This window comes from Rhynchophorus ferrugineus, unplaced genomic scaffold (genome assembly GCF_030347505.1).
Source record: "Rhynchophorus ferrugineus isolate W39M unplaced genomic scaffold, kcgeb_rfMv2 rfM4, whole genome shotgun sequence".
Taxonomy (NCBI): domain Eukaryota; kingdom Metazoa; phylum Arthropoda; class Insecta; order Coleoptera; family Curculionidae; genus Rhynchophorus; species Rhynchophorus ferrugineus.
This window is the reverse complement of record NW_027472583.1, coordinates 5,085,402-5,104,789: the sequence shown is the minus strand read 5'-3', so window position 1 is coordinate 5,104,789 and position 19,388 is coordinate 5,085,402. Positions and strand designations below refer to the sequence as shown.

General features: G+C 33.2%; 3 protein-coding genes across 10 annotated transcripts in view; 2 read left to right on the top strand and 1 right to left on the bottom strand.

Annotated features, from left to right (window-relative positions):
- The window catches only part of CASK (peripheral plasma membrane protein CASK), a 244,720-nt gene extending 241,865 nt beyond the window's left edge, over positions 1-2,855 (bottom strand). For all 6 annotated transcript variants that reach the window (XM_076404464.1, XM_076404466.1, XM_076404465.1 and 3 more), the window contains exons 1-5: positions 2,324-2,855; positions 1,990-2,102; positions 1,829-1,934; positions 1,636-1,713; positions 1,395-1,573 (exon numbers count right to left, since the gene is read on the bottom strand). In XM_076404464.1, the coding sequence (XP_076260579.1) occupies positions 1,395-1,573; positions 1,636-1,713; positions 1,829-1,934; positions 1,990-2,102; positions 2,324-2,382 (535 nt within the window). In that variant the 5' untranslated portion in view covers positions 2,383-2,855. The remainder of the gene's footprint in view (positions 1-1,394; positions 1,574-1,635; positions 1,714-1,828; positions 1,935-1,989; positions 2,103-2,323) is intronic.
- A 527-nt stretch (positions 2,856-3,382) lies between these two features.
- alpha-PheRS (phenylalanine--tRNA ligase alpha subunit) lies at positions 3,383-5,468 on the top strand. Its single transcript, XM_076404472.1, has 6 exons — positions 3,383-3,661; positions 3,727-3,908; positions 3,966-4,206; positions 4,421-4,700; positions 4,757-5,025; positions 5,086-5,468. The coding sequence occupies exons 1-6, from the start codon at positions 3,460-3,462 to the stop codon at positions 5,382-5,384; spliced, it is 1,473 nt and encodes a 490-aa protein (XP_076260587.1). The 5' UTR covers positions 3,383-3,459; the 3' UTR covers positions 5,385-5,468.
- A 1,204-nt stretch (positions 5,469-6,672) lies between these two features.
- On the top strand, positions 6,673-19,065 carry LOC143196622 (cytochrome P450 6a2-like). 3 transcript variants are annotated; one of them, XR_013005777.1, is made up of 9 exons: positions 6,673-6,805; positions 6,857-7,028; positions 8,197-8,363; positions 8,421-8,629; positions 13,368-13,511; positions 13,577-13,786; positions 16,901-17,138; positions 17,182-17,449; positions 18,753-18,889. XR_013005777.1 is itself a non-coding variant. In XM_076404470.1 (9 exons), exons 2-9 carry the CDS (start codon positions 6,889-6,891, stop codon positions 18,917-18,919), a joined length of 1,527 nt encoding a protein of 508 aa, XP_076260585.1. In that variant the 5' UTR covers positions 6,673-6,805; positions 6,857-6,888; the 3' UTR covers positions 18,920-19,065. The 3 variants fall into 3 exon arrangements, 2 of the variants coding, with proteins under 2 accessions (XP_076260585.1, XP_076260586.1); XM_076404470.1 differs by having other exon boundaries at positions 17,198-17,449; positions 18,753-19,065; XM_076404471.1 differs by having other exon boundaries at positions 6,769-7,028; positions 17,198-17,449; positions 18,753-19,065.
- Positions 19,066-19,388: the final 323 nt, after the last annotated feature.

Here is a 19,388-nt window from a genome sequence, read left to right as displayed (position 1 = left end):
GTTCTTTTACGATCCCAATTATTTCCTTATAAGCAATCGGCGACATACCCATTTATTTCCTTTGAAACCCCCTTAAATAATATTTTTAATGCGAAAATAAACTGCAATAAAAAGTACATTTTTAAATCCTTTACCCCAAAAGTTCTTAATTACTCCATCATTGTTATGCTTTTAACTATATATAGTTAAGTTAAATCAATAACGATCAAATTGTTTCTTTGAATTTGAACAATTAACTATAACCAAAAGCATGTTTTTGTACCTCTTACTACTTTTCAAACCCCATAATTTTGTTTATAAATTTATATAATTGAAAATTAAAATAATATTATACATCGGACTGAATACTTTTCAAACAACTCCACTATCGTCTTCATGCCAAAATATGCACCAGGAATGTAATGGACTGCTATTATATTAAACTCAAGGTTAAAATAAAAACGGTGTAAACAAAATATAATGCTGAATATATGAGATTGAGAAAAAGTAATTTCGGTTATTTCTGATATGTGACACAAGTCTAGAGATACTGAGTTCAAAAGAAGCCTCTAACAGTGACAGAATTATGGTTTTAACAGAAAATTGGAGAGGACATAAGTGATAGACATCATTGAAAAATACAAAAAACGAAATTACTTTTTCGTCACCCCACCATATTCGACTTGAGTTACCTTCTAAATCACTGCCAAACAAGAGCAAAAATGTTACGTATTTCAAAGAGAATTGTCACCTTTTAAATGGCAAAAATATCACACCCTCTCGTGCAATTTCTTACTCTATTAAACGATAAAATGACAGCCATCAAATTCCTAGGCATTACGCCGAACGAAGATCCCCCTTAAAGAATAAAAATTCCATTTGACAGGGGCGATTTAATTTTCTTCGAACGCAACTAACAACCCAAAAATATCGATCTCGTATTAAAAGGCAAATTAGTCAGGGAGTCGTCATTCCATCTGTTCTTAACCGACTCCATTCATGAACACGCTCCGAGTTAACAAGGACAAACAATAAAACAGTTAATTGACATACATTCTTTATGGATATACTTTATTGGTATCCCAGGCACATTAAAAAATATAGCAGAATACAAACTCATGTTTTGTTTTTTTATGAGATTTTGCAATCTGTTAAAAATGTTAAGAATTTAAAGCCATAAAGTAAATTTACTGTATACTAATATAAATATATACCCTACTGTCAACAGTGAATCTGACAAAATACCTAACAGATCTAACTGATAAATTATCACATTTAATAATAAATGGAATGAAGTAATCCCAATTATGTCCCAGTAACTATAAGCTATTAAACAAGCCACTATAATCAGGCTATATATTAATCAGACAATGAATATTAATCAACCAATTAGCAGAATGATGTTTGCTACTCACCAGGAATATTGTTTGGAGTTTTTTCTGGCAATTGAACAGCAATTCCAAAGCTTCCAAGTTTTACTGGAGCTGAATTTTCCCTAGTAGCCAGTAGTATACTTTCTGGTTTAATATCACGGTGTATTATGTCGTTTTCATGACAATATCTTAAAGCCTCCAGAATTTGTCGCATATAATGACTACAACAGTGTAAATTGTTATGTTATGTTAATACTCACAAACTTTAATTAATGATAACTACCTTGCAACTGCTTCACTGTATGCAAAACCCTGGCCAGCTCGTTTGACCACTTCAAAACATAAATCAGAACCATCCATACTACAAATATAAAAGTTACTAATACAGCTAGGTCATTAAATTAACAAAAAAAGTACTGTTTAAATATATGAAAATAGTTTTAATTTATATATCCGTAATACATTTAAGAACTCACTATTCAAACACCATGTAGAGCATTCCTTCTGATGAATATGTTTCTAGTAATTCTACAATGTGAGGATGTTTCAACATGTGACATATTGTTGCTTCTCGTTTCAGATCTTAAACATGAATAAACATTTTAGGAAAACACCCATACAAAAACTGCAATATTACCATTTGTGCTTAATCCAGGGCTAGAGGTAAATTTAGCTACATCAACTATTTTAGCAGCAAATTGCTGGCCAGTTTGTCGGTGTATACACCTTCGAACTATACTAAATGGCCCCCTAGGAAAAAATATTAATGATTATTTTTTTATAAATTTTTTATAAATGTTACTTTTAAAAATAAAATTATACGTTTACTAAAAATAACTAGTGGCTAAATAACACGGCTCAATTTAAAATTCGTGCAAAAATTGACAAATCACAGATGGCGAATGCGCATCAATAAGGGGCGAAACTTCATAAAAAATCAGTTAAATTTAGGATTAACTACTACTATTTACCTTCCGATTTCTTCGCACAGATCGTAAACATCATCGAATAACACCTCCTCTTCAGCCATGGTCTTAAATTGAAAACAGATTCAGTTTTTTAAGTATAAACTGTCAACAAAACACGGCTAGTTTTGCGCAAATCCCGACGACTGTAAACAAACGATATAAACGTAACCCGAACAGCGACTTGAAGAAAATTAACATTTTCCAGCAGTCTATCTGCTTAAAATATCGTCGACCGCCACCAGTTTCAGACAGCAGCTTGGTACAAAGTTACTTTTTGAATTGGAACATTTCGCGCCCGTAAATCTAGTTGCATAAAAATAGGCGTCGTTCATATGAACAGCGGTAAATATTTGTTTTAATGTCTGTTTAACACACAAATTAAAAAAAAGAAACGACAACACTACTTGAAACGTTAACAAAAATCTGCCAAATTTAATCTAAATGTGAATTCAAACAAAATTAATCATATTCTGTTATAAGGGCACCGAAAACGCCCTCAAAACACTGGACACGGATTGACAATTGACAGATAACAGAGGTGCGGACCGGCTGATTTGACGCCTGCGCCACATTGATAATATCCTCATAGAGAGCTATCGCACCAAGGCATTAAAAGGATAGATTTTAACTTTTAAATGTAAATTATCTAAAATTCCATTCAACTAAATATTCATTATTTATTTATTATTATTAAATATAAATAAGTATTAAACACTTTATGTCATATAGTAAACAGTTTATATATAGTATTTTGTATGTTATATTAAGGTGGTGATCATACAAAAATAAATAATATATATGTAGTACAAGTACGAAATTATCTATTTCCTATTCATTTTATAAATGAAAATGTATTTTACTAATTCTTTTATTCATTTTTCTGTATAGTAATTCTTCTGGCGTCTAAAATTTCTAAGAATAATGTTTCAGTATACTTAAATAAATATTGTTGACATAATGGTGACAAGTTTTCAAATAACAAGACAAATATAAGCACCCTATTTTTATATCTACTAAAAACCTAATATATACAGAGAAGAAATGAAATGTTGGTATATTAATTGGTCCTAACCCTACTTTTAGTGTATGATCTTTATATATTAACATATTTTTAAAAGTTCTGATTTTCTTTAATAGGAATGGCTGAAAAAATATTAAAATATCTAGACGAAAATAATGAAGTTAACACATTGAAGCTTGCTAGCATTCTTAATGAGGATCATCAAAAAATTATTGGAACTTTGAAAAGTATACAAGCTCATGGAGATTTAGTTGTTGCGGAACCTATAAATGAAAAGAATATAGAATTAACAGAGGAAGGAAAATTAGTTGCTAGGCAAGGTAAGAGATAACTTCCTTCAGCTTGTATATAGCATAATATGTATATGAATTATTTATAATTTTAGGCAGCCATGAAGCCAATATATATAAGGCTGTACCAGAAGCTGGTATCGCTCAATCAGAGCTTATGAAATTATCAAATGGCAAAGTAGGTTTTAGCAAAGCTATGTCAAATGGTTGGATATTCGTGGATAAATCTGTTAACCCACCAGTAATCAAGAAAAAAGTTCCTGACATTAAAGATATCGTAAGTCACTCAGTTATAAATTGTAAGGAAATGTATTTATCATTCATTATGTTTCAGGCTCAAGAACACTTACAGCAAATAGAGGCAGGAAATCACTCAAGTATTACAGATAAGGAAAAAGCAGAATACAAGAAGAGAAAATTAATCCAAGAAATTGTAATTAAAAGTTTTCTTTTAAAAAAAGGCCCTGAATTCTCCACAACTTTAACTAAACTGGAGACAGATTTAACATCAGATATGCTTCTCAGTGGCAATTGGAAAGATTTAAAATTTAAAGAATATAATTTTGATGCTTTAGGTAAAACATGCAAATTACATAGTAATATTAAAATTATATGTGTTAACTGCTTATTGTTAAGTATAAATAATAACGGAAATGAAAAGTTTATTAAAAGATTTCTAAATTACTTTAATTTCTATAGTGGATAAAGTAATTTACATTAAGTTATTTTTTATTTTCAACAATTGATAACAGCACATATTGTTTTTCTAAAAACATATTTCCTAATTAGGTGTACCTCCAGTTACCGGATGCTTGCATCCTCTATTGAAAGTCCGTACTGAATTCAGACAAATCTTTCTTGAAATGGGTTTCTCTGAAATGCCAACAAACAACTATGTTGAAAACTCTTTCTGGAACTTTGATGCACTTTTCCAGCCCCAGCAACACCCTGCTAGAGATGCTCATGACACATTTTTCATCTCTGACCCTCAGTTCAGTTATACATTTCCAGAGGATTATCTATCTAGAGTTCAGTCAGTACACAGCAAAGGAGGATATGGATCACAAGGGTATATACCCTTTTGAAGTGATTACTGTTTTACAACAATTAATGTAACTGTTATAGATATCGTTACGATTGGGATTTGAAGGAGGCTCAAAAGAATTTATTAAGAACACACACAACAGCTGTTAGTGCACGAATGCTTTATAAGTTGGCCCAGCAAAAAGAGTTCAGACCGGTTAAGTGGTTCAGTATTGATAAGGTTTTCCGCAATGAGACCCTAGATGCGACTCATTTAGCAGAATTTCATCAAGTTGAAGGTGTCATAGCTGATTACAACTTAACTCTAGGAGATCTTATTGGAGTATTTACAGAATTCTTCAAAAAATTAGGTATATAATTGTGATTATGTATACTATTACAGACATTATTATCAGTAAACATTATTATAGGCATTACAGAATTGGAATTCAAGCCAGCTTATAATCCTTATACTGAACCCAGCATGGAAATTTTCTGTTTCCATCCGGGACTTGGAAAATGGATAGAAATCGGAAACTCGGGCATGTTCAGGCCCGAAATGCTCTTACCCATGCGGTTGCCAGAAAATGTAAGGGCAATTGCCTGGGGTCTATCGTTAGAGAGACCAACTATGATCAAATATGGTTTTAATAATATTAGAGATTTGACTGGGCCTAAGGTGGATTTGGAAATGGTCCAGAGAAGTCCGATTTGTCGGTTGGATAAATAGAACAGGAGTGGATATTTAAAATCGATTATTTATATTATACTCTTTATAGCTTTTAATATGTACATAAATTGTGTACATTTTAAAGTTGTTTTATTATTTGATGACAAACATTATAGAACCCATCTATAAACTAATAAACAATTAGTAGTTATTACAGAACATTTATAATTTATTCACTTGAATTTATTTTTCAAATTTTTTAAATATAATTTATGTTGATTCTTAATAATCGAATATTATTTCATATAATAATACATATATTTATCTGTGCTTTTGTTTTCATATATTTTTTGTATACCTTATGTAGTATGTTTATGCTTTATTTTAGTTTATATGGATTGTGTAACACATACCTTGAAAAATATTATCCTAGTTACTAATCAAGTTTACATGTTCCTGGGTACAATTCAAAAGTGTTTGGAATTGAAAACAAATGACTAATCTTGCTAATGCACCCTAAAGTTCTTTTAGTATGTGATTATTGATGAATTTCACCATAACTTAAATTGTTACCTTAAAAAAATTGCAATTATTTAAAGCACACACCAGGGTAACTTCGTCATCTTAAACGGGAAACAAGAATAAATAAATAAACAGTGAATATCAGAAATGTTAACGGGCAATTAACAAATGTTTCAATATTATACTCTGGCGACTGGATAGTAGCCATGTTAAAAATTATATCTATAAATGTTATTATTTAATTATATTGATAGAACATAAAATAATTATTTAATAGAAAACTGACGATTGAACTTTAAGTCAACATCACCTTTGATTTTATTTGCTATTTTTTGACATTGTCAATGTAAGGTGTGGTGGTTAATATGGTTTTCGTCTCCCGTATCTTTTCTTAGAACATTTTTGGCGTAACTAAAAATATTTGTTATAGTTTCTATTTAAAATGACTAAACAATCACTGCAAATATCTAATGGTAGTATTATTAGAAACGTCATTTACAGAAATTAGTTATTATTAAAGACAGATCTATCAGATGTTCTAATTAGAGTAATATTACTATTTGATCAGTTAAAATAAACATTCTAATTCAGTCGTTATACAATTATCAAAAAATAGAAAACTATGTAGCGTGAAAGCAAATCGTCTTTTTTCTTTTTGTTATGCACATATTAACAAAGGCAGCCGGTTTTCATTTGACTACATCGTTTTCGCTTCTTAGTGTTAATTAAATTGTTAGCTAGGAAAAAAATGTTGGTTGAATAACATTATTTATTTAATTATTAAATGAGAATATGACAGCTATAAATTCTAAAACAGTTGGTCTCAGGCTATCTAACAGTATTGCATAACTTCTTTAGAATAAGCAACATGGGAAATTTTCTTGTCATGAGATTAAGCAGACCAGAAGATAATAATAATTCGCTTTCTCCCGATATATCGGCGCTACTCCTAAACTTAAGTAGGTCACTAAAATCTTGTCTTCTGGTGGAATTAAACAATTTTATTGTAGTACTATTCTAGCCGAATGGAATTGTTTTAACGATGGTCGTGTTCATTTTACTGTTGCTTGTTATAGCGGTGTTTTTATATTTTAAACACGCTCATGGATACTGGAAGAGACTTGGAGTACCGCAACTCCAGCCTTCGTTTCCATTTGGTGACATGAAAAATCCGATTTTGAGGTAGGATATTCATGGTTATTTTATTTTGTCATTTAGGGGTTAATTTTGAGGGCTTGATAATTTTAGTCTGAGTTAATATGTTTCGAAGTACTGTTTATATCTAGTGGGGTTTTCTTCGTTTTGTTCGAATTTGATGACATGACATCCCTCAATTTATACCAAAGTGTTTACAATGACAGTTATTTTTAATAGATTAGATATATTGGCTTTACGTTTCTTGTGTTTCTTTTCTTTTTAATAGATAATTTTCATCATATTTGGTTTTTTTGCTACCAAAAAGGGAAAATATAGCGCAAACTCGTTTAATATTAATTTTACTAATATTAATAATCAAGTGAAAACCGGTATCAGAGTAGAATTGTTCGTTTTTGTTCCGGACATTTCGATTTTAAAGATGAACTTCGCCCTGGCGGACTAATTACTAATTGTTGAAAAAGTCAACGAAATTCTTGGAACTATCAGAGTAGACGGACATATTTAATCTCGTAACAATTGCATAAGACTCAGGACGAGTGAAAAATTTAATGGATCGAATTTTCACTTGTGAATCACTACTGGAAAGAAAACTAAGCCGTTCTTGAAATGAGTGGTTACGGCCGAATAAAAGAGAACGAAGAACGAAACACGGTTTCAAAAGAGGTGTTTGATCAGTTGGTTCAGTCTTAGAAATCTAATAAGGACGAAATTATGGCTTTTCGTCGATCAGGTCACATATTTATGAGTTTATATTATACTTAACCTACATATAAAATGAAAATTTCAACTTTTGCATACATTATAAAGAATATGGAAGGCTGTTTTGTTATGGCACGTGACAACCATCGGAAAAAGTGAAAATAGAATGCGGCAGTATCCGGTTAAAACACCTGGCGCGGTACTTGCGTAGATTTTCAGAGATTTTGTAATAAGTTATTGCCTTGTGTTGTAAAGTTACAAAATAACTTTTTCGGTTGCATATTTTGTTTATATAACGACCTTTTTTATCTTAGTGATGGCTTCATTCATAATAAAGTTCTCCCGTGATATTTTTATTCGGTTTGAGCTTTTAGTATATTCTCTTATTAAGCGAGATACATTAGAGAGATTAGGATTAACAATTAATGTTTTGGACTTTAGAATACACTCCATCGGTAAATAGATAAATCTAATTTGTTTCATATGATTCCAGGAAACAAAACATGGGAGATAAAATAAAGGAAGTATATGATCACGCCCGGTCAAAGAACTACGACTATATCGGATTGTATTTCTTCAGCAGGAAGGCGTTTCTACCGGTCAATCCTGAACTGATCAAGAATATTTTAGTGAAAGATTTTCATCATTTCTCTGATAGAGGTGTGTTGCTCATGAGTTGACGTACCAAGTCGGCGAATAAATTGAACTTATTCTAAGGTATTCATTACGACGAAGTGAACGATCCCTTGAGTGCTCACCTCTTCTCGATTGCCGGCACCAAGTGGAAGAATCTTAGGGCAAAATTGACGCCCGCCTATTCACCAGTAAAACTGAACGGTATGTTTAATATAGTACGATGTTGCGCTGAAGAGATGGTTCAGTTGGTTAGTGAGGAATCTGAAAAGAAAGCTGATATAGAGATTAAGGTAAGTAATGTATAAAACTGACTTGTTTATTGGGAATATAAATACAATACACCCTATTTACCACATAGTAGTGTAGGTGTATTATGTTTATTGTCTATTTTCTCTTCCTCCATGTATACATTCGCATTTGTTCTGTCTCTTCTCAGTCTTCTTGCTTCGGCCGGGGTTGTATTTCCTCTCAAAAGTATTTTTCTGAAATATTCATCCCACGTAGGCCCTCTTTGTTTTCTCCTATCCGTAGTTGCTTCTTATATTCTCTTTACCTCTCTATGTACTTGCTATATACACTCTCCTATATACATTCTCACTGATTGAATATTGAGGTCTTTCCTTATTTATTTACTTATAATCCTGTCCATCTTCGTTTCCTTTTCCATCCCTGATTGCTTAGGATGTCCCAGAAATAAATGCTTAAAGTTGTTAATTGTGTTTATAGAATTTTAATAGTTATTTCCCAAAACACCGTTTTTATAAAATCTGTATTTTTGGCCGATTGTTCATCAGTGTTTGATCACATTTTTTGGCGCTTCCTGGACCTCTGGCTTATCTGAAGCATGAAATAACCTTTATAATTATCGAGTGGTTAGAGGAGAAGGCGATTAGGTAGTACATTATGCTTTCAGTAGGCGAAACATTTTTTTATTCTGGCCTAAACCAGGCGGTGGAATGTATGACGCATATCTGGAGCGAGTTGTCGTAGTGGAAGGATTGAGATATGAAGTGGTTGATTTCTGGAGTGTCAGTTTCCCTGTGAATTTGATTATTTTTGACAAACTATGGAGCATTTAAGATTCCACTGCGGAGTTTATTTTGGAGAACGTGAGGCTGTCTTCTCTGGTTGGGTGTAACAAACTTGAAATATTAAATCCGTAGAGGAGTACGGATCGAGTAGGCGTGACATATATGTCAACTTAAGTAGGACGAACCTAGGGGTTTTAATTAATTCACAACATTCATGAGGTTTGCGATAATTCATAGTTCTAGGTCGAGAAGTCTAGATAGAAAGACGCATATTAAAGATCGCCTTGGTTCCGTTAATTGTAATTAGTGCAAATAAAGTAAGTAATTTAAAGTAATATGTTTCATTAGTACGGAAGAAAGTCTAGCTGAAATTGTCAGCTGTGAACAACTAGTGCATAAAGTGAATCAACAACAATAAACAAATCAATTTCCCATCTCCATCAAATGCTTATTTTACAAGATGTTAATTCGGTCCGTACTCCTCTACGGATCTAATGTCTACTTCAAGTTTGTTACACCCAACCAGGTCAAACGGCTTCAAGTTTTCCAAAATAAGCTCCTCAGGAGAATATTAAACGCTCCACGGTTTGTCAGAAATAATCAAATTCATAGGGAAACTGACACTCCAGAAATCAAGCACTTCATATCTCAATCATTCCACAAACAACAACTCAGCTCAAGTTCTTCTGAAAACGCGCTTGTTCGCGAGCTGGTCGACATGCTGGGAGCTTAGCACCGCGTCACCGCCAAGCTCCCCCCCTTTTCCAGGCTGAAACGACCTCATCCGTCGCTACAGTCATAACTTTTGCCCCCATACAACAGTACCCAGTTGTGTGTTAACTCAGGTTCGCGAATCAATAGAATCGCTGGGGCCCTCGTGCCCAATAACGGCTGCCCGATCAGCGGGTGCCATATCCCCAAATTTAATGCAGTAGCAGTAGTGATCCACAGGGGTCAACTGTGAGGCGGTTTCGGTTTAGTGTATTGGTAAGCCCAGAGGCAGTCCCACATAACCCGGTCCAACTTGTCACTCCAGGGCAAGTCTCCGCGACCAGGTATGCGTCATGCATTCCACCGCCTGGTTTTTAGCCCAGAACAAAAAAAAAACAAATCAAAGGGCACCAAAGACGGTTTGCTATAAGAGCTATCGAAGAAATTCTCCAACGACGACGAGAGAACTAGATTCTATTAACGCTGACTCTTCTTCTGGTATCTCTGGCAATATCCACGTCTCATAGTCTCACTGTAGACCATACCATTTTAGTTTTGCTTGATGTATCCTATTTATTAATTTTCTGTTTATAGTGAAGTAAAAATTCACCAGTTTTACAATTCTTGTATTCATTTCCATTTCCTGACTTCATTTTCATTCATTATTTCTGACTCTCCACCACCATGGCTTTCGTTTTGCTTTTATTTCTTATCATTTCATATTGTGTGTCATTTATTCAGGCAATTTACGGATTTCCCATCCATGAATTGACCTATTTTTTAGTATCTTCATAAACAGTTTAGCGCTGTTGAATTATTTTTGTCTGTCTTCGGTTCTTTGTCTTGTCAAATTGTAGTGAAAAAGCAATACCCAAATACGGTTTACTCGGTACAAATTCAGACATTTTTAACGTATTGATAAAATGTTGTATTCACACTTTGACGAAATGACACATACTGAAAAGTGAAGACTGTTAGGAGGCTTCATCGTGAAGTTGGTTAAAAATATACCCGATGAATCTATTGTAAATTTTTTAAATTTAATTTATAGACCTAATATTATAAATTTATCTTAGCCCTGTTTAGGTTCTGAAGGTTTTTGATTTTATGTTGTCTGAAATGAAGACATTGGTATTTATCCTGCATATTTCTTGAATTATTCTTAAAATATTATTATTGACCTATAAGCCTTTATGCCAAATGCCTTTATCAAAATATCTGGATATGTCTGTTTTTATGGGTTGATCTTTTATAGATCATAAAACTTTCCTTTTTTGCTTGACAAGTAATGAAACTGCGATGTTGAAACCATGCAAAATAGCAGTTTGTGTCAATTTTGGAAATATCCGATTCCATCCTATCTCATCATCTTTCATATAACATGTAACAACTGCTAAACTCTTTGTAAATTATTTAATCATTTAGTGAATTATGTAACAATCATAAGCGGATTTCAAGTATTTACATAACTGGACAGCAAAAGAAGCTTGATACTTGGATTTAAAATGTAGTGTTGAACGTAGTAATGAGACCGACTTGTTCTTTGGACATTCTAATTATGTTTGCGATAATTTTTGGGATGATTCGTGATCTAAATAATTAATATGAAACCACAAAAAGTGCGTCTTTAGTAATTTATCGGAGGATAAACATTAACCAAATGTTTTATCAACAATTTGGGCTTTTCGAGGCACGTAGCCATAGAACGAGTCATTTTTCGGCAATTACAAATTAAATAACAGGACGTCTTTATAGTTTCGGTATACAAAGACTATATTTACGTAATTACGAAAGAGCGAGAGCTTCTAAATAATACAGGCAAATAAATCTAATGTAAATGAAGCAAAAAAGGAAATATTTATGATGTGTTATACTATTTTATTGCAAAACTAGGTTTTAATATCGATATTTTTATTTGCATTTAAAAGTTCGATACTCCCATTTAAAAATATCGATCTTTTTTCAAAAATGTATATAGAAAAATATCGATATATCGGTAACAATATATCGATATTTCTCCAACATCCCTATTCCAAATAAAAAACTTACCTTACTACTAAACTTTAATGTTGATAATGATATATAATTTTCAATTTATTCTAAATATAAGAATATTATAACAGGTCAATTGAAAAGTCCCCGGTCTACCATAGTAAAACACATTTTTTTTGGCAAAATTAGTTTTTTTGTATTCACCATAATTCCCTTCAAGGGTGATACACTGATTATAGCCACCCTCCAACTTTTAGATACCGTTTTTGTTGTACGATTTGTCCTTTGCTTTAAAATAGGCCTCAGTTTCGGTGATCACGTCTTCATTCGACGAACATTTCTTCCCAGCGAGCATTCTTTTGACCTCTGAGAACAAGAAATAGTCGCTGGAGGCCAGATCTGGAAAATACAGTGGATGAGGAAGCAATTCGAAGCTCAATTCATGGATTTTTGCCATCGTTTCCACTGACTTCTGACACGGTGCATTGTCTTGATTAAGCAGCACTTTCTTTTTCTTCAAATGCGGTCGTTTTCCGGCGATTTCGTCCTTCAAACGGACCAATAATACTATGCAATAGTCGCTGTTGATGGTCCTTTCTTTTTCAAGGTATATAAAAAGGGTTTATAAAACGGGTAGCAAAAACTACGCTTGATCATATTCAAACACTGTCCCGAATCATCAACTCGTCGTTGTTTTTGGTCCAAAGTGAGCTCGCGCAGCATTCACTTTGCACAGAGCTTTCTAAGACACAAATATTCGTGAATGATATGATGTACACGTTCAGTTGGTATCTTTAGAGTCTCTGCTATTTCGTTCAGTTTCAATTTGCGGTCATAGAAAATCATTTTGTGATTTTTTTTTAGGTTTTTGTCGCTAACAACCTCTTTTGGGTGTCCACTGCTTTCACCGTCTTCGGTGTTCATATCACCACGTCTAAACTTAGCATACCAATCCTTGATGGTTGATTTTCCTGCGACAGTGTCCGGAAACTCGGCATCAAGCCAAGTTTTTACTTCAACTGTATTTTTCCCTTCAAAAAACAATATTTTATCAACACGCGAAATTCTTTTTTATCCATTTTTTAACAATAACAAAAGTTGCTTCACTCAAAATGATATAATTGATCCGATATATAATCTTTTCAGGGTTGGAGCTAACTAAAAAACATATGAATTTAGTTCTAGTAGCATCATCTATGTGTCATGACTTTTCAATTGACCTGTTACTAATCTGCCAGCAGTTTCACAAAAATGAATAAAGTAATGGAATTTTCTGATATGTATATGGTTTCAGGAAATTTTGGCAAGATATAGCACAGACGTCATCGGATGCTGTGCCTTCGGCTTGGACTGTAATACCATGAGAGATCCCCAGGCAGAGTTTAGACTTATGGGTAAACGAGCCTTCACACAAACCGTAGGAGACCTTTTAAAGATGGTGTGTAATTATAACTACACGATATATTAATAAAAATTTTCGCCTATTTAAAACAGTAATTTTAGGTAGTAATTCGAAGTTTTCCATCTTTGGCTCGACTATTGGGTTTTGGAGTTTTTCCAGATAATGTTACGAGTTTTTTTCGAGGGGTGGTTAAAGAGACCATAGAGTATCGAGAGAAGAACAACGTTGAAAGGAAGGATTTCATGCAGCTGTTAGTGGCGTTAAAAAGGAATGGATCTCTGGAAGCTGGATCTAATTTAAATGAAAATGAGGTAATTTTTAATATCTAGCCAATACAAACGTGTCTTCTTTTCTTGATAATTAATTTCACTCCAGTTAATTGAAAGTTTTCAAAGGAAAACAGCCTTATCATCTCTCTTATATCCTGCTGACTGTACCAGTTATGAAATGTGAAAGCTTTAAATTAACAAAACCCATTGTTTTACTTAAACAAATTTATTTCATGGAAAGAAGTGGCAACTGTTGAAATGCAAACACAAAACGATACTAGGGATTTAAATATAACCTAATATAAACCAAACCGTTATGTCTAGGCGTCTCACTTATCCCCATTATTCAGTCTTAACGTAAATACATCACCTCGTTGTTTTTGAATACATAGTCTTCGTGATATAATATAGCCGCTACTTTTTCCTGTTTTTCAGGCAATTTGGGATTTGGGAGTAAGGGAATTCATTTCGAGAGAAAGATGTATCTTTTGAGGTTATCCACGAATCTTATTAATTTTTTGGTATTTTCATAAGAAGTGAAACGCTGCTCAAACAGGTCAGCACTCATAAGTTGGAACAGGTAGTAATTAGAAGGAGTAATGTTTGGAGAATACGCTAATAAAAATATGGCTTGGGTAACACCTTCTGTTTTAATGTTTACACGTATGTTTTCATCGGTTTTGCAATATGTGGTCGAGCTATATCGTTGTCATTCCCGTTGATGGTATCTTTAGGTTTTGACAGCCCATAGCATATCCCACCAAATACAGAACATTTGTTTGGAGTTACAGATATTCGACTTTGGGGTTAATGTTGGTGTATGGCCATGTAATCCCATAACTTTTCTGCTTGGGGCTGTCGTAGTAAATCCACTTTTCATCACCAGTAACAATACTATGTAAAAAAAACTTTTCTGATTTTGCCGTTGAAGCACCATTTCATACATGACCAAACGTCTTTTAATGTCTCTTGGCTTCAATTCATACGGCACAACACATTTTTGAATCATTCCTATGTTCTTCAAACGAATGGGAACTGGTTCCTTGTGTTACTCCTAACAATTCTGCATATTCTTCTTGCGTTTGACATGGATCATCATCAAGTAAGGCCTTCAAATCTTCGTCAGAATTTAAATTTGTTGTCTATCCAGGACGCTCTTTACGTGTTGAAAGTGATAGAACATAGTTACCATAAGCTTCAAACAACATTAGATGACCTTCGGTCGCCTTTTTAATGAAATGGAATTAAAAAAGTAATACATCCTATAAATGCAAGTTACTATTAGTACAAATTCACGATTTCGAGGCACTGAATTCTTTTCTCACTCACACCCCAATTAAATCACGCATACTAAAAAGTGAAGCCTTCAACATGAAGTTGATTCGATTTAATATTTAGTAAAATTAAAATGAATAAATTAAACAGGTCAATAGAAAAATCCCCGGCCTTTTATTAGCCAATACCTAATATATAATTCATGGAACGTTCAAAATTCTATTTTCCACATAAAACAGCCCATAAAACAATTGCCAGTGTTTTGTAGATTAATATAAAACAAAAATAACATATAATAAAATATAATGATATAAAAGTAGCAGAGTAAAAAGGGACGTGACTTAACACATATAACAGGCCAACTGAAAAGTCCCCGGCCTACCATAGTAAAACAAATTTTTTTGACAAAATTTGTTTTTTTTTATTAATTTTTAACCAGCATAATTCCCTTCAAGGGTGATACAGTGAATATAACGACCCTCCAACTTTTCGATACCATTTTTCTGGTACGATTTGTCTTTGCTTCAAAATAGGCCACAGTTTCGGCGACCACACCTCTTCATTCGACGAAAATTTCTTCTCAGCGAGCATTCTTTTGAGATCTGAGAACAGGAAATAGTCACTGGGGGCCAGATCTGGAGAATACGGTGGATGAGGAAACAATTCGAAGCCCAATTCATGGATTTTTATCATCGTTTTCACTGACTTGTGACACGGTCTTAGTGAAGCAGCACTTTCTTTTTCTTCAAATGCGGCCGTTTTTCGTCCTTCAAACGGTTCAATAACGTTATGTAATAGCCGTTGTTGATGGATTTTCCTTTTTTAGGGTAGTCAATGAAAATGATTCCATGCGTGTCCCTAAATACAGACGCCATAACCTTGCCAACCGACTATTGCGTTTTCCTACGCTTTGGAGCGGGTTCATCGTGTGCAGTCCACTCGGATGACTGTCGATTGGACTTCGGAGTGAAATGATGGAGCCATGTTTCATCCATTGTCACATATCGACGCAAGAAATGGGGTTTATTACGTTTGATCATCTTCAAACACTGCTCGCACGGCACCCACTTTGCACAGGGCTTTCTCATACCCAAATATTGTTGATATCTTTGGAGTGTCTGTTATTTCATTCAATTTCAATTGACGGTCATTCAAAATCATTCGTTTTCGTCGATAACAACCTCCTTGGGAACGTCCACTGCGTTCACCGTCTTTGGGGCTCACTTCACCACTTCTTAACTTAGCATATCAATCTTTGATTTTCCTGAGGCAGTGTTCGGAAACTCGGCATCAAGCCAAGTTTTTGCTTCAACTGTATATTTTTCACACACGTGAAATTCCTTTTTATCCTTTTTTTTTCACAATAACAAAAGTTGCTTCACTCAAAATGCTATAATTCACAAACTAATGATTCGACTATAAATATGTCAAATTGATACACGCATCTTTTGAGGGTTAGGGCTAACTAAAAAAAGGGTGGATTTTATTCTAGTAGCGCCATCTATGTGTCAGGTCGGGGACTTTTCAATTGACCTGTTATAGGCCATACTGTATTTAGAGTAAAAATTATATGGCACGATCGGTACGCTCATTCCAATCGAAATTATTCGTCAACATTTACCATTGGCTTAAAAATAATTTAATTAAAGGGTACTTACTTTTGAACTTGCATTTTTAAAACGAAATGTAAAGTGTCTTAAACAAAATTATTCAATGATTAAATGAAGCAGCATAATCTCAGAGATCTACTCAACTCAATGCTTGCTTGCCCAATGTTGAAAATAAAATCAATATGGCGGAGGGTACACGATCATGCCCGAAGGGTAATCCCGATGGGAGCCGAGCGCCCCGATACTGCCATATAATGTTGCTTGTATTTAGTCAGATCTAGGCAAAGCGTTAACAATGGACGAAGCTGCCGCCCAAGCCTTTATCTTCTTCTTGGCTGGCTTCGAAACAACGTCCACCACCACCAGCTACTCTTTATTCGAAATGGCTAAGAATTCGGCTATTCAAAAGAGAGTCCGAGATGAAATATTAACAACCCTGAAGAAATACGACGGGAAACTGACTTACGACGGTTTGATGGAGCTGAAATATTTGGACCAGGTGATTGGAGGTAACAATCGACCCCACTAACCGGCAAACTATATAGCAGGTAGCTGTGGTTTGTTGCAGAAACTCTACGGAAGTACCCACCGGCCCCAGTGTTCTTACGCGTGTGTACCGAGCGTTATACAGTACCGGGTACCAAAACTACCATCGAGAAAGGCCAGACCGTTCTCATTCCTTGCCTCGGTCTGCAAAGAGATCCTGAATATTTTCCTGATCCGGAGACATTTGATCCTGAACGTTTCAGTGATGATAACAAAGGGAGGATAGTCGATGGTACTTATATCCCATTCGGAGCGGGGCCTCGAAATTGTATTGGTGCGTATTTTGATGTGTTTGTTCACTAAAATAACAGATATCTCTATTGTCCCTTCATCTTTATAAAAATTAGGACCAACAAGGCGTTACTTGGTGAACTTCATTACCTCCAGTTGGTAATGTAACTAGTTTCGAATATTATAGTAGCTACATAGACCAATTGGAAGAAGTAATTCCTATGAAAATACCTAGTTGCAAAATGTTTGGTGTAATTTTTATAACAACTATCCTATCTTCCAGATTTGAGTTCTCCTGATTTTTAACTTTTCTCTGTCCTTAAAAAACGTACCTTAGGAAGATATTTGAACATTCCTCCTTTATGCATACTATTAACGATTCAAACATATTCATCTTAATATATAACTTGTTAATATATATATACATATATATATATATATATATATATATATATATATATATATATATATACATATATATATATATATATATATATATATATATATATATATATATATATATATATATACATATATATATATATATATATATATATATATATATACATATATATATATATATATATATATATATATATATATATATATATATATATATATATATATATTGATAAATTGATAATGAGCGATGAAGCCCATTTTCTTCTCAGTGGCCACGTCAATAAACAAAACACTTGGTTTTGGGGAATACAGAATCCTCAACTAATTCATGAAACATCATTGCATGCTCTAAAAACGACTGTATGGCGTGGTATTCATGCTGGAAACATCATTGGTCCCTTTTTTTATTGGTCCCTTTTTATCTACCCGTATTTTGTTGATGCAAAATTGCAAGGGCAATTTACAATTACATTGAAAGTTGAAAAACTAAAAATAAAATCACTCTTGCCTCAATATGTGCTTATTATGTTACCCAATTATACATACTAATATACCTTTCTTTCTCGCTAAATAACTTAAATTAATATAATAACTGAGATATTGAAAATATTAGTGAAAATGAAAGACAAAATTTATGTCAAATATGGTAAATTTAATTTTCTAAAAGTACCTTGTATGTCTGGATTCTTCTTGATCGCACTTCATTAATATCATCATTCAATTAATAAAATGATTCTTTTTCAAAATGTTTATTTTTTTTGTAATATAAGTTCACTCTCTTAATTTCTACTCTACAACTATTTGGTTTGATCAAAAACTACAAAGCGTAAAAACATATCTCATATAATTTATTTTCTTCATTTTTTTTTGCAGAAATGATTTTGTCCAACTCTCTCAATCTTTTTACCGCCAAAAAAATAAAAATTTGCGTTTTCTTTATGTAGGTATGCGTTTTGCCATGATTCAAGCCAAAACAGCGCTGGCCCTCTACTTACTCAAATTTGATTTTAGTTTGAGTGGGAGAACACAGTTACCCCTTAAGATGGAAACCAAAGGTATCATTTTAGCTCCAGTTGGAGGTCTATGGATTCAGTTTAAACAACGAGCTTGAGTTCTATTAGTTAATCTATGTTCCTTTCTTAGTATATTTTATCATGTAGAAGATACAACACTAAAGTGTTTACCCATCATAACATGGAATATGTTATATTTTAATATTGTTAATATTCTAGTTCCTTAATAAATTATAGTTTTACTTTAATATTGTTGGTGTTTTTTAATAAATATGATGATAAAATAAGTCTTATTCGAAATTGATTATAATCTATTCAAAATTTATTTGTATATGCGTTATCGAAATTTGTGACGTCAGAACGTCGCAATGTTACCGCATCAACTATGAGTTTTAGTTCAGTTTGGCTTTGACATACAACAAAATTCTAATCTAAATAAAATAGTTGAACAAAAATGTTACCAAATATAATTTATTTTAATGTTATAGTACATCTAAAAACTACAGTTAATTATACAGCCACAATAGTTTATAGGTTAAAGTTATAACCTCTTATCTCTAATGCTTT